The sequence below is a fragment of the Anas acuta genome, chromosome 1 (assembly GCF_963932015.1).
Source record: "Anas acuta chromosome 1, bAnaAcu1.1, whole genome shotgun sequence".
In the NCBI taxonomy this organism is placed as follows: domain Eukaryota; kingdom Metazoa; phylum Chordata; class Aves; order Anseriformes; family Anatidae; genus Anas; species Anas acuta.
In genome coordinates, this window is record NC_088979.1 from 176225648 (window position 1) to 176241734 (window position 16087).

The 16087-nt window shown below is 35.0% G+C and overlaps 1 protein-coding gene and 1 long non-coding RNA gene across 7 annotated transcripts in view; both read right to left on the reverse strand.

The window, feature by feature from the left end:
• Positions 1-16087, reverse strand: part of IMMP2L (inner mitochondrial membrane peptidase subunit 2) — a 474976-nt gene that overhangs the window by 426972 nt on the left and 31917 nt on the right. For all 6 annotated transcript variants that reach the window (XM_068669474.1, XM_068669478.1, XM_068669477.1 and 3 more), the window contains exon 3: positions 15510-15613. In XM_068669474.1, coding sequence (XP_068525575.1) covers positions 15510-15613 — 104 coding nt within the window. The remainder of the gene's footprint in view (positions 1-15509; positions 15614-16087) is intronic.
• On the reverse strand, positions 231-8062 carry LOC137849645 (uncharacterized). Its single transcript, XR_011092003.1, has 3 exons — positions 7637-8062; positions 5198-5264; positions 231-1448 (listed from the first exon to the last, which is right to left on the reverse strand). It is a non-coding gene; the product is annotated as an uncharacterized lncRNA (long non-coding RNA).

The window sequence follows — 16087 nt, forward strand, 5'->3', positions numbered from 1 at the left end:
CAGAGAAATTCTGGTGAGTCTTGATACAGTATCTATGAAAACAATAAAGATGACTGAAGGAAGTCTAATGCAGAACCCCTGTCCTTGAGGCAACAAACAAATCTGTGTGGAGCTTCTTGAACAATGAAACTCTTGTCCAAAAGCAGCATCCTTAGGCATGACAAAATATAAAGAAGAATAAAATAATAGCCTAGAGGCTTCATCCTTAATGCTTAATTAGAGATTTATAGAATGAAAAAAGAAAAAAAAAGTAAAAATATGCCACAAGGAGAAGAGACAGATTTGCTTATGAGCCAAACTAACACATGAACTACTCTGTTGCAAGCACTGAATTAAAGTATCAATGTAACTTATTTATTTAAGGAAGTCTGCATACACAAAAAAAAAATAAAAAAATAAAGAAGATCAGAAGCAAAATGAAGATGTCACAATTCCTTCTCTAGAATCTCGATTCAGTAGAGCTTCTCCATCAAAATTCCACAGGGAACAACAGAAACAGAAGCATCTCACAGGGTGTCAATCATGTACCTTTGTTCTCCACCACAGGTCTGTTCTCATCTTCCTTGTTTTCTCTCTCAAGTTTCTGGATTTGTTATTAGGACAGGTTGAAAGTAGTGTGACTGACATCCCAAGGTTTATCCGCTCAAATGGAGTGGAGAGTTGAAAATCGTCCCATAGCACAACAACTGTGGCTTGGGCAGGACCTTAGACCCAGACACAATCCGAGCATTAGAAACCATGACTTACAGACAAAACCTTAAATATATGCTTCTAGAGCACCCTTCTATATGATCTCATAATCACGTTTGTTGCTGTGCAGCAAGTTTGCTTCAGCTTATTAGTATCCTCCTGAATATAACAATCCTAAGATAGACAGAAAGTTTTAAATAGAAATCTCATTTGCCTGTAAATATATGTCAGAATTAATTTTGTTTTAAATGGACCCTAAATTGAAACATCCCTCATATATATTTCCTGCTCATTACTAAGAAACCAAGAAATTCCATATCTGACCAGCAGCTTGCCATTCTGGGTGGAAGCCCTTTAGGGCTGCATGCACCTTCAATACAATAGAAAACCAAGGATGTTATTTTCTAATAAAACACTGTCATTCTAGGATCTAAAAATTGTATATCAAATATAGAACAAAGAGTGTAAATACCCATCTTATGTTTCAAATTTTTTATAAACTGTAAAATAAATGAATTTAACATATTCCTTTTTACTAGAAGCTTGATTTTCTGAACTGCTTTAAAATATAGTAAATTTTGACCCTAAGGATAAAAAGTTGAGGAGTAATCTTCTGGGCTGTAAATTGGAAGAGCAAGGAGGGGATTACAGTCTCTCTTCTCCCAGGCAACATGAGCTTCATACACTCAAGGAATTATGACAACAGGGATTCCAAATCCTTTCACAGTCTGGATTCTCAACAGCACCAAACATCAGTTCTGTTTCAAGTCACACAAGGAAAAGAGAAAATTAACAACTTTCAAAAACAATATATGCTTTTACTAACTTCCACTGTGGACGTGAGCGATGTCTTTCATTCATCCTGCTACTGAATGCCAGCTGTTCCAAAGTATGACCTCTGTTTGCCCATAATGAATATTCCACAAATAGATTACACAATATGAAAATAGACTACAACTATTACATACATATAATGTGCACTATTAAATCAGTATGCAAGCCTCTTATTTGCCAGCAAGAGTATGATTAATACTTTTATTTTTTAAGCAAATCTCACTAATTAACACCCATTAATATTTTTGTTGTTACAGTTCACAAATTCCTCATTTACTTCCAAAGTTAAAGGTCACTGAATATCAGCTATTCATACATTTGTTGATCTTTGTTCTTGGATTAAACTTACACAGCAATTTCCAAACTCACCTTATTCTTAGAAAGCACATGGGAGAACTATCAGGAATTCATAAATATAGGAATCATAAAATTGTTGTTGTGTTCAAGGTTCATGCGTGTGTGTGTGTGTGTGTGTGTTGTTTTTTTTTAATGAAATCTCATGAAATGTACCTCATGAAAAGAACAGTATTGATCTGGTTTATTTGTTCACTTTGTCGACTGCAAATATGAGACAGAGAGAAAAATATTAGTACCTTTTCTGAGCCCATTCCAGTATCAGTGACATTAGTGTTAACATATCATAAAGTAAGAGTATAACTGGTAGATTAGATACCAAAATGGATTATTTCTAGCCTGGAGTAATGCTTTGTGCTAATAAGACTAAATGCTCTGCACATGATGTCTGAACACCAGGGGCAGACACGTTTGCTAGCCCTGCCACTACCACCTAGAGAATATACTTGTTGCTGCAATATAATACTTCATGAGCTTTAGGAAACAGTATACAGCAGCTGAAACAAGCCTCACGGTACAGCTAAACATAGGTGCTAGCAGAAATTTCTGGAACAGCACAGGAGAGCTTTTACAAATCAGGACATGAAGTGTCCCTTGAAATTTAAATTTCCCTTGGCGGTTAACTGCTGCTGCATTAGCAAATCCTGTGAACTGAAAAACCCTGCTGAGTTGCCTTGCATATAGTTATAACATCACAGAAATCCTAAATACAACTGTTAAAGGAGTCTTTGAGAGATCTAAGTGTTTTCAAATATATCAACTCATTCACATATGGACTAGCGAGAGATGCTATGTTATACCTGATCAATAAGTACACATAAAAGCTGATTAAAACATGCATAAAAACAAATAAAAATGCTAAGTGTTATAAAGGAGAAAATTGAAAAACGTATTTGGAATGAGACAGCTGAAACAATAAGGGCAGACTTCAGAAAAGTAGGCAACTCAGAGCAGACCACAGTCATCCAGGCAACACAACACAGCACCAACTACCACACTAAGTACTTACATAAACCTCAACTCGCTTTATGCAAACTCTTCAACATCGGTTGTCAATTTCTAATCATGGGTTTAGAAAATGACAACCATCCAGAAGATTAAATCTGGAAGACCAGTTACTCAAAATTCTCACAAAGATGACCACTGAGACAAAGTCTCAAAAAATAAATCTCATGAAAAGAAAAACAAAGAGGAGTAAAGATTCTGTATGAAAGTGCTTAGCTGTTTTAATTATCAGAACTAAGAAGCATGTAGACAGAGTTTTAGATATTGGTAGATGTATTTTTTTCTGCTAAATTCATGCTTGGACATTCAGAAGTCCTTTGTTTTGCTAAATCAGGTTTAATTTAATATTAGTTATAATTTTCAAAGATTTCTCCCAGTAAAGACTCCTCCTAACACCATACCTTCTCATCATCAGTTTTAAAACATATGGAATGCAGTGCCCTCTTCCTCAGTTAAGCTGCAGTTAGCACCAGAGTCCTGCTGGTGCACAAGAAGCAGTGTCTCACAACACGCAAGCATAAGGCTTCATGCGGTAAGGGTGACAAACATTAAGTCAACTTATTTAAAAATCTAGCTAGTGCTCAATATTACAGTCCAGATATCATGGGAAAACGTAAAGGTCAAGCATTATCTTAGAAGGCCACAAGAGGCCCATGAAAGATTATTGTTCCTGCAAATTCTGGCTTTGCAAGGTATTTTAAATATGTTTCAGTAAATACACACCAATATCCCCCTTCAACTCCTAAAGGTATGTATGCTGTTCCTGTGAAGCAATGGTCATACTGACCTAGAACAATCTGGTTTTCACTGAACTTAGAGAGAAATCACAGCTTACAGCAAAGGAAATGTAGTTTCAACCACATCAGCAATTCACATTCTATGGACGCTCTACCTATATTAATCAGGGATCTGAAACCATCCCTTCCTAAACCGTCCAGAACAATGAAACTGAGTCTGCCTCATGCAGTCAGCTAAGCTATTATTTGATTAAGGATATGGAATATAATTTGTAATTAAGGTTTCCCTTTTAATGTTAAACAGATAAGCCTTTGAACTCCAGGAAATTGCAAACTAATACAAATCTGCTGTAGAAAAATTACTACTATTGGTGTCCTATAGGACCGAAGAACACACTGTGCATGATCACGCATTTCAATATCTTCCAACAGTATCTCCTTACTAAGGTCAAACTCAGCACTAGTTTAAAAATAGACTGTTCTGAGGGCAAAGGGGATCTTACGCAGACACAAACATCATAGCAGGCCTTCTGGGTGTACAGGATGCTATTATCTTTTGCTTGCTTGACAATATACTTCCTTTTATATGGCAAGACCACACTTCTCTCATTATAGTTGCCCTAGTTATTGGAACATCAAAGTTATTGTTCTAAGAATGCCACTAATTCATCCCTTAAAGCAGACATATGAAACAACACATAACACGAAGCGTATGTTCAATAGGTACCTCTTTTTTAGTGATCTGTATTCGAAGGTATATGAGAAAGGTGTTCATTGGAAACCTTAATCATCTCCTGGGTTTGTTATTTGTTTGTTTTTAGACAGGCTTGGGGAAATCAAAGTTATTCAAAGTTATCAATATTTTTCCCCATCTAATCCATATTATGGATACAGAAAAAATTAAAAAAGAGCTTTCATATGCTATGTTTTTACATTTTATAAAGGTAGCTATAAAAGAAGATATCTACAGTACCAGGGAGAATATAAGTGGAATGGCTAAAATGTAGCAGACTATATCTATTCTGCTGCATATTGGCAGAGGAGATAGGTCAAGTTCAAATCAATTCAAGTTCTATTTATGAGATAAGTGAAAAAGATTCTTGTAGATTCTTCCTGCATCAAGTCATTAAATCACAGCCACAATGCTAAATTTTTCAAGTAACCCCTCTTTGCAACTGAACTGCTTTCATTTTTCTATCATATTAAATTGTTTGCCTTCATTTTAGGTGTCTTTTATATTTTATTCCTGACATATTTCTCCCCGATTTACAGTCAAAATGTTGACCCTGCCTCTTACGAATGAATCCAGTCAGACTTAATTGAAAATTTAACAAGTGAGCAAACAATTACTTGTGTACTTTTCCAGGCTTCTCTTCTCACTTGGGAACTGCTCTCCACACACATTTGCAGAGGAGTTTCCTTTACTATAGTATGTTAAACATGACCCAACTTTTAGCTGTCTGCATGCAGATTGCCACCCACCACATTGATTGTTTCATTATATGCATCTGCCTGAATCTGCTCATTGTTTCTTTATTAAATTTACAGTCTAGTTATCAAACCAAATGAAATCTTACCGTTTTCTGTGCCTTCACCTATTAACACAATGGGCTTCCTACGCACGACTGGGTCTTCTAGATGCTACTGTAAGACAAATATCACAGCTACAGCTACAGAAGAGGTTTTTAGAAACTGCACTTCTGCATTATAAAACCAATTAAAACCAACATAATGAATAATCTAAACACTAACTGGTACTGCTGACTTCTAACTTTGAAGGGTTTAGTAATTGTCTCATATCTTAAAAGTTCAATTGCTGAAATTCCATTTGATGTAGAGAAACGGAATAATTCAGGTTCAAAGCAACCTCTGGGAGTCATCCACTTCAACCACCTGGCCCAAACAGACTCAACTTCAAAGGTAGGTCAGGTTGCTGAGGTTGAAGCTCATCAAGTTTTGATTGTCTCCAAGGAGAGAGATTTCACAGTCTCTCTGGAGAATGACTTAGCCATTATAATTGTGCAATATTTGTCTTATATCTGGTCAGATTTTCCTTGTTAAAACTGTGGCTATTTTCTCAGAGGTGCACAGGAACGTGATGAGAGATGAGTTTGACTCCATTTCTCTGCAACTAATCAACAACACAGCTGACAACTGCAATAAGGTCCCCTCTCAACACAACAAATATATATGTATGTATTTAAGGCTAAATTTTGTTCAACTGCACTTTCCAGGAGCAGCTGATTGCACATAAAAGACTAATGTTACATTCATGAATGCAGCCTAATATAATTTCCCTAGAAAATACAGTGATGATAAGGTTAATTATCATTTTAAACCTGATAATTTGCCATTCCCTTGTTTTTGCCTTTGCTAACAGGCTATTTAAAAAAGAGAGAGAGAGAGAGAGAAAGAAAGAAAACAGAAAACAAGGCCAAGACTCTGATTATTATATGCAAAAATATTCATGTCCACAATATACTCAGCACAGGTCAAGACCCATGGTTTTTCTTCCAACTTCACCAATTAAATTGGAAATAAATATTTTTGATGGGTATGCAGAACCCACTTTGTCAGCATATGTACAGTGCGTTGAAAGATTCCTAGAAGTAGCGTTCTGCACTTAATATTTATGGTTGCTCATAACACAACTGGCTTAGGGGAAGTTATTACTAAAAGATATGAAGACAGCTGTGGCAGTATTTAAACTATAATTTGTCCAAGAACAAATAGTATGAAATATCCTGTATAATAAAATATCAGTTCAGTAATTCCCAGATTGTACACAAAAGAAAAGCTGCCCTAACTGCATGAAGGGGTAAAATATAGTTAGATTTCTTTTTGTGCACTCAAAAAGCTATAGAAACAATTTAATTAATTTAGCAGTTTATATAGAGGACATCAGTCCCTGTATTTTCTCAAAAAAAAAAAAAAAAAAAAAATCAAGTTTCATTGCTGAAGAGAAATTACTGCATTCTAGGCTTCAAGCGTTGCTGAATCACATTATAATGTCTTATGTACACATCTTTGTTAATGCTTTCACACTACTGCAGGCAACAATTTAGCAACAGAGTATTAAAGTCCTGATGTTAAGGAACTGGACACCTTTGAAACAGAATGGTTTCATATGGAAAAGGAAGGAAAAGCTGATCTTTGGAGTTGTTCTACAGAAAGATTTTTTCATTTCTTCCCCTCCAAGAATAGAATTTGTTCATAACAGAAGTTGATACAACATCTTTAAGACCTAAAATTTGTATTACTTTTGAATCCTTCCAAATTCAAGTTAAGCTGTACAAAAGCTAAGATTTAATCCAACTAGAAGGTTCTTTTAAGTTGAGTCTGGTGTTTCATCAATTTAACCCTCAGCATTTCATTAGTTCAGTGAAACCTAAGTTTAAGTATTTGATACACATCTTTAGGAATCATGGTTGGTCCATTAGCTTCCCCACAAGACCTTTACTTTCAAGGGAAGGAAATTACTTTCCTAAACTACCAGTTTATTTACAGTTTACCAGTCCTCTGAATTTTTAAGCCAGTACTCATCAAGTTGATCCTTGTGGGTCCCTTCCAACTCAGGATATTCTGTAATTCTATACTGAGAACACATTTGAATATTACAATCCATCTACACATATCATCATCAACAACACACTTCATATTTTTATGCAAGGATAACCATACAGATACCCACGACATTTTTTATCGTACACCACCAAAGACATTCAGTCTGAATTTACTTAAGTCTCTAAATGAACAGCCTATACCAGGATGTGCACTGGAATGCTCAGTTGCTGAAATAATTGTATTTCCTGCTACTTCCAACAATGAGTATTCAGATTATTTTAATGCTTTTTTTAGCTCTAGGTTCCTACAAGCAATGCCAATCATAGATAACCAGCAATTACTTCTCAGCAATTGGAAATGCACTGTAAAAAAATGTATCAAATACTCCCCTCTCATAGTTGTCAAAGTTTCTAAGGTTAAAAAAAAAAAGTTTAGGAAAAATGTATAGTTACCTTTCTGTACCTGTAACACAGAAGGCATTTATATCATCAGATTCTGCTGAAACCAAAGCAAGTTCCTAGCATCTAAATTATAAATATTTCAAAAGGAAAAAGTGACATTTTTCTAAAACACGGCAGCTTTCAAGCTCATTTTGCTCAACATGACCTTCATAGGGCAGTCAGGCATCACGCTGTAAGTCAGGCAGTTACGGGACTAGACAGCATTCCAGCCAATCACATGGTGGCTGTAATTCTGCAGTATTTCACGCAGCTATCCGCTTATACCCAGTATTTCCAAAATACTGCAACTGCCCATGATCAAGAACAGTAGAAAAGCCTATTCTATACTGTTTCCTCTTCTATTGAACAGAGGCAGGTAAAAGTAGCACCTCTCTCATTTGTTAGAGAGGTGTTTTGGTTTTTGCTTTTGCTTTTTCCTTTTCTCCTGAACACTAGCCTGATTACTAAAAAGCAAAGTAAAAATAAAGGAACCAATTAATCAAATGAGCAAATAAATTAATTAATTCTCTTTTGAGATTGCAAATTACTGTTAACAGTTCTCCTTCAGCACAACATATGTCCCTCTTATCTACTAATTAGCTGCTAACAACCTATCTGATCATACAATTTAAAGATCACAACACAATCAGTTTTCTTCCCACCTCTCTTGCCTTCCAAAGATTTAGAAACATATATATTTGGTTGAAACTTCAAATGCACCTTTTTTTTACTACTTTCATCCTAACCTGATTGAGGTGCTACACAGCCATAACTTTCAGAAATTCCAGTGTGAACAGAGATGAGCCAAGGAGCAAAATACCTGGAACAAGAAATGTAGATACACAGGTAGAACAGCTTTAATGCTGAGGCTATGGAATTGGTACTGTGGTTGCTAAGATTATAACTACCCTTCATTTCACAAGAGTATACCTTTGTGGAAGCTTATGTTATTTGTCTCAACAGTAAACATCACAGTCAGGATATCTGGTTTTAATTTCTTTGTCAAGTCCCTCAATGTCGCATTTGAATCAAAAAGCAAATACAATATGCAGCAAATTAAAATGATCGAGCCAACAGCAAAAGGCATGGTAATAGTGATTTATGTTTCTCCAGCTCAGCCTCTATATAGCAATACCTCAGATAAAAACTGATGGAACTATCTCATTAGCAGTCATTAAGATTAAACTATTTTCCACCTAATGGGAATTCACATTTTAAACAGAATTTATGACAACCACACTGATGTCCATAAATTTATTCAAAGGCAAAATAACTAGAACAAAAAAATGATCCAGGTAACTGATCCTGTTATTATATCTTGACATTTGCTTTTAGAGTAGGATTTACTGATGTTAGGGCAAGGTACTAGATCCACTATTATCCTATAAAATACCTTATGTAGACTTAATACTACCTGATATATTCCTGTGATAGAATGATAATTTCATGTTTTATCATTAACAGTTTTGTTTTGTCCCATTAGCTTAACCCACTAATCAATGTAGTGGCTTTAGTAAACTTGCAGTGTAGGATTCTGATGGATACAGTAAGCAATATTCTCAAAAAGAAACAATTTTTTTCTTCATTCAATAGCAAGGTACTATCATTAGGCTGACAAAACCAAAATCAATCAGAATATGAGGTTCTCGCTGACACCATTTATAAGAATACAAGACTCTTCCCTATCAACTAACACCTCTTTCACAAATAGACCCAACCATTTAATTGAGTTCCACATCATTAGCTTTTTAGAAAACAGAAGATATTTCTTTTTAATTATCATAGTTGCAAATTGGCCACTAAGGAATTATAAAGTCGTAAAATCATATCTGTTACTTTTTGGCCCAAATAATCTAGCTAGACTCTCTACAGCAATGATTGTTGCAACCAAATGTTGTAAACTTCCTACTTGTATCAATACACTTTAAATTCAATAACTATAGCTGTAACTATAACAACTCCACAACTGCTCAGTTTCCACAGTACTACAATAACTGCCTACTTAAACTCATCCTAAGCACTTCATTAAAAATCCTGGGATTACATATAGTACCTAAAAACATTCCTTAAAAAATGCATTTTACTTACTTTATAAATAAAAAACAACTCCTGCTTTCAACAACAGTATTAACACACTCATATATAGTATGATAGCTAGACTGTAACACAGATAATAATAGCAGAACTACATATTTGATTTTTATCAGGAAAAGACAAGACTTTTTTTTTTTTCTTCCAGCCAAAGGGACAGAATAGGAAAAGATTTCCTGAGGTCACTGAGGCCCAGAAAGTAAAGTGATTATTTAGCTTCTATGTCAGCACAACCTCTTTTGCAGTGTCCTGCCTGCCAGAAGATAGATGACTTGGTATAGGGACCTAAGTACAAACAAAAATAGAATAGAAATTGGAAGACTTAAGAAGGTCAAGCGGAGGTATTCTTTAAAGGCAGTTCAATATTTTAGCTAGAAAAAAGCTTTCGTAAAATTTATGCAAGAACCAGTAAATATTCAGTAATGCTACATCTATCAGAATTTTGTACTAAGTCTTTTTCTAATTACAGCTACTGATTCAAATTCAAGGCAGTTCCTTCAATAAGTACATTCTTACTGATTTTTATTTTACTAGGCTAGTCTCATTAATGAAATTCCAATTAGCAATGTTTTATGAAGAGTATGTATTGATTTTACACCATTTGAGAATTCTTTTGTTTCCATCATACGAACAGGACCACAATCCTTCAAAATGTGGATTATTCAGATTTGTGTGAATAGACTGAAATTTGTTGAACTATCAAATAAAATAATCATGGCAACTACCTTTTCCAATTTCCATTTCCAGCTAACAGCTAACATTGAGGGATACTGCAGCAGAGACAACTTTGCATGTAGTACTTTGATTCTTCCTCCAGAATGTTGATTTGCACTGGATTTTTCAAAGTTCAAATACACATAAACTCACATAAAAACATGTAGCAGTTATTTAAAGGTATTTTACCAAAAGGCCTGAAAACAATCTTAGAGTCAAAGGAAGCTGTTACAGAAACTACTTAATATTCGTCATCAGAACAGGAGATAGGATGTAAGTTGTTTTTCTTTAAACATCAAGAAATCTCTCACGTAGAACATTGGTTTTGTATTAAAGCAATTACGCTTTTTTTTGAGAACTCATGAGAAGCTGACAAAAATGTACATTTTTTCCTTAGTATTATTGCTGTCCTTTAAAAATACGTTTTTAAATACACTGCCTGTTTTCATTTAGCTATTATAGTTCAAAACTTCAGAATTTTATCACTCAGAAAGCACAGAACAAACTGCATTGGTCCTCAACATTTCCCAGATTACATTAGCATAGATATCTCTATTTAACTCATAAAAACACATTCTAAATTAGAAATGGAGGGACAGCTGGCAACCTACAAAGTTCCTGTTCCTGGTCACACCTTGCAGAAGGTACTTTCTCTATTACAGATACCCCTATAACACAGTATCTGTGTTTTACAAGCACAGCTTCCAAAAGCTAAAATTAGTACCTGTGAATAGCTAACAGCCTTGAAATTTCATCATTCAAAATCTAACAATGCTTTTTATACTACAATCATTGAATCTACTCCTTTGTTAAAAAACTACTAAGCAAGCAAAGAATTCGACAAGATCCAAACTTTTACTTACCTGAAAAAATGTTTTAAATCTGAGTTAATACTGTTGTCTTCATTTCAAAAGCTTATTTAGAACTTGTCATTTCCATTTAAAAAACATAATCCTACATATACATACTAATTTTGCAGTTTTCTACATGTTGCAACACCTTTTTGGTACATTAAGATAGGAATTTGGGAATAAAAAGAGAAGAAGAGTTACTGTACTGAAAACATTGTATACTCAGGATACAAGGTTAGTGGCGAGTAGGATATAAGGGATTTTTCAGCAGAGAAAAGAATTCTAGAGCTATAAAACATTCTTTAGCAACATCTTTTTACCACAGCCTGCATTTGTACACTGTAGAAACCAAGTTACATGTAGGTAAGTTGGCAAAAATGTCAATTAATACACAACAGAAGAGTACAATCTCCATTAGCACTATGCAGTGCAGTTGCAGTGTATATGCCCAGGGACCTGCTTGAGCTGTACAGCCCACACTGTGATGGAGACTGCTACAACTACAATGCAGTTGACACTCAAACCTGGAGAAAAAAACAGCTAGGATCCTATAACCCACTCTGCAATATCTGATAAAGTTCATCATAACTGTTGGCATTGACCTCAGCACAGCTGTTGCAAAATAAATGCCTATTTCACCACAAAAAGTACCAAAAGATCAAGGTCTGTCTGCTATGAATTGTCATTCATTTATCTGTTAAAGATAAACCCATGTGCCACATGACGTTCTTGAAGCAAAATGTGAAGATAAGCAAACATTGTCAAAACAAAGAAAATAGCACACTTTCTTTGCATCTCTTTAAGAGATGGAAAGGCAGTATTATGGAACACATAACAATGGAAATTATTTAATTTACTGGAATAATAATCCTGGTTTAATTTTTGATTTAAGTCCCAGTAATACAGTAATGTCAAAATTAAGCACTGAAGCAAGTGATCAAATTAAGGACGATGACATTCATTTCCAAATAAATTTAAAATTGTGAGTTCAAAAGTTGTAACATATAACATTGAGCTCTCTTAATTCTGGTATCAGTAAGTATGATTCAAGCTAAAATTAAAAATGTTAACTTAGAACAGCTTCTTAAAAGCTGGGATAAGATTTAGCTATTTCTAAAACATTGAACTGAAAGTAAAGAAATCATCCTCTGCTACCAACTTATTCTCTCCATTTGTTTTATCTGACTCTAATTTTATAATTTTAAGGATTCATGCCATTCTAAATATTATGCCTAAGATCACATATGCACATGTGTATGCACAGTGACTAACTGCACAGCCGTGGTTGTAATGCACAGTTACAGCTATATCAGGTCAGCTCAGATGCAAAGTCAGGGATGACAGACATGACATGTTTCCATAAAGATGGTCTTCATTTAATTCTTAAACCCAACATAAATTCCACCAAATGCTTGGGGGACAGGGTGCTCATTTGTAATTCAAGTCAGCAGATAACAAAAATACAAACTTTTGGATCTGCAAGCAATATTGCAAGCATAATCACAGGCTGACTGTTGCTCTCTTGGGGCATCCAAAGCCAACAAGATTAATTCATCTCTTTGCTCCAAGGTTTGGCTCTTGGCCATCTATTTACGCGGGACTTTGCCAGTTGGGATCTAAATAATCCCTTTTAAGAGCTGTGGTAAAAGCACCCATCCAGAATGACACATTTCTGATGGTATAAAGAAGGCAAAGAATTTGGACAGCTCTGGTCAAGCTGTCACATGGAATATTCAACCTCAGTTCTTATCCTGCAAAAGACCACCCTCCCACAACCTCTTTGCTAGTTTGTACTATGACTTGGCAAAGACAAAACAAATCCTAAATGTTAAGCAGCCAAGTAGGATATGAAAGAAAGTTTACATCTCCATCTGCCTGCTTCCATCACACCATCACCTTCTCATTTGAATTTCTGACAGAAGCAGGAAAAGCAGCAGCAAATTACTGGGAAACTGGCCTTCCCTGTTCATGTCTCACCCAAATCTCCCAAGTGTACTATATGAAGACCATTTTGTTCTTGAATATTCATAGCATATCTATTCACTACTGAGTTAGAGAAATCATAGGTAAACAATCAAAATGAAAAGGATAAAAATATTCACTTAATATATTTAAAACTTGTTAATAAAAGCCTCATGTACAAAAGGTTAAGTTTCAAACAACCCACATAGGTACCTAACCACATCCAGATACTGCATCCTCCAAGTCACAGAATTATAGAATGGTTTGCGTTGGAAGGGACCTCACAGATCACCTAATTCCAACCCCCCTGCCATGGGCAGGGACACCTCCCACTAGATCAGGTTGCTCAAAGCCCCATCTAACCTGGCCTTGAACACCTCCAGGGATGGGGCATCCACAACCTCTCTGGGCAACCTGTTCCAGAGCCTCACCACCCACAGAGTAAACTTCTTCCGTATATCTAACCTAAATCCACCCTCATTTAGTTTAAAGACCCTTGTCCTATCACCACACTCCCTGACAGTCCCTCTCCAGCTTTCTTGTAGGCTCCCTTCACTGGAAGAAGTCTTTGCAATGCAGTGAGAACTTCCACATTACAGTAAGCTTTTAAACCCAACTAGCAGGCCAAAGATGCTTCTAACAAATCTGCATCGTGAAGCTAAAAGCTGTTACTGATACATAAAATATACCTCACTTTTTTTAGCAAAAATTATTCAATATATTAATTTTGCATCGTTTGTTTGTATTGCTCTTAAAGTGTATTATGAATTCCGTAGCCTAGTTATTCAGGGTACTTCCCAAATGTTTAAGAAAAACTTTAGTACAGCACTCAAATACAATGTGACTTCTTCCACATGGATGTACATAAACTCCACCAACAGCAAGTGAACTTTTCAAAACATACAAAAGAAAGAATAAAACCGCCCACAATATCTAAAATATTAGTCATCGTGTCTGAACATAGAGCAAAGTGAAAGCAATCAAGGCAGATGGTTCAGATGGTACCACAAATCTTGAAGAAGTATAAGAATGAAACTATTCCTTCTGATTTCTGATTGGAAAACAAGCTGATCGTCTGTTCAGTCAATTAATTATTAACCAGGTACATCCAGTATTTTAAACCGTTCTTAGAGCCTGACTTGGGCAGAGGGACACATACATACGTAAAATCAAATTCTGCAAGTAGTCATTATGTGTCTTCAAATTGGAGTCCTTCTGTAATATATGGTGTTGCAAACATGAATAAATTTGTATTTATAGATAGACCATTTACAGATAATCTTACATGCCAGACAACAAGAAAGAACATACTTTTTAGGTTTCTAACAACAACAAAAAAAAACAAACAAACCACTATGTGAGGATAAAAGTTTGCTCTAAGAGCTGGTAGTAAAAATGTTATATGAATTGCAATGAAGAAGTAGAATGTACAATGAAGAGGTAGAATAAAATGAGACAATTAGAAGAGATGGCTGACAAAAAGGAAGCCAGAAAATATAGCTTCAAAGACAATTCTTTTACTGTAATCTACATATTGTGCATTTCACACTTACAAAACTAGATACCCTAAGCTTCAACTATCCGAGCATGTACTACAAGTATTATATCATTGTGTCAGTTATACACATTTTGACACTCCATTTCTATCTTACATTAAAGCTGAAATGGAGTTTCTGTCTCGTTAGTCTTGAATATTTTCAACAGCGAAATACTGCCACCTTTTGGCTTGATGCACAGACCTCCCCCTCGAAATTGTAAAACTTTTTCTTTGGGGGGAGTACTTTTGTCCTTTATGAAGAAGGTTGAACTGCTGTAACATTAAAATTTGATTCAGTAGGAAGATTTCTCCAGAAAAAAAAACAAAAGTTAATGTGTAAGAAAACACTATTTTTCTCATAAATATGAACGCATAACCAAACAAATTAGAAAGTGTACTCCATTTAGCCATATGTTTTTTACTATTTTTTCTCTTTATATCACAGCTCTTTTTTCTTGGTAATTTTTGTACACAGATACTACTGAATCACATAATATTTTACACTGCACTCCTTTCAAGTAAAAAAATGATAATACATTCTTTGACCTCCTCCTGACTTTTGTAAACTCATTATAGGACTAACAATAATGCATTACTAGCAAATGATGTTCCTTGTCCATACATATACCTGCAGTATGCCAGAGATAAAATACAAAATACTCAATAAATTAATATTAAATAGCTCGACATTTATATGAACATATATTGAAATATATGCAAGATTACTTACACCAATGACACAATGTCCCCACGTTGTACATCATAATTTCGAATGCTCCAGTGGTTTAAGAGCACTACATCAGATTCTTGTCTTCCCCCAGGATTCAAAGAAGGCTTAGGGAGAGGAAAAGAACAGATTTAAGTCTACACTGCCTCTGTGTATCCTCCAACTAACTCTCACACTATCAATGGGTCAAATCCTGAAGCCGTTAGAAACAGCAAAACCATACCCAATTCCTTTAAAAGGACCAAGCATCTGTTTTATTCTAGTAAAAATATTTCTTTACTAACTGCAATGTTAAATGTCATAAATTTATGATAAAAAGCAGTTCGCATCTTTCAATGCACTACTATATGCAAATTATATTACATAGGATACATATTTATGATGAGCTTCATGAAAAATTTTGTTTGCCTTTGCTGCCTATCATTTAAGATTACAAATGAAGGAGAATCAAGCATGCCAATTCCCAGAAATTACAGACTTTCTGCAGGCATTTTACTGTTTATACAAGGATAATGCACCAAAAACAAAATACATACTTGCAACAATACTAATCTCAATGCTCTTTGCAAAGGAAAGAAAAC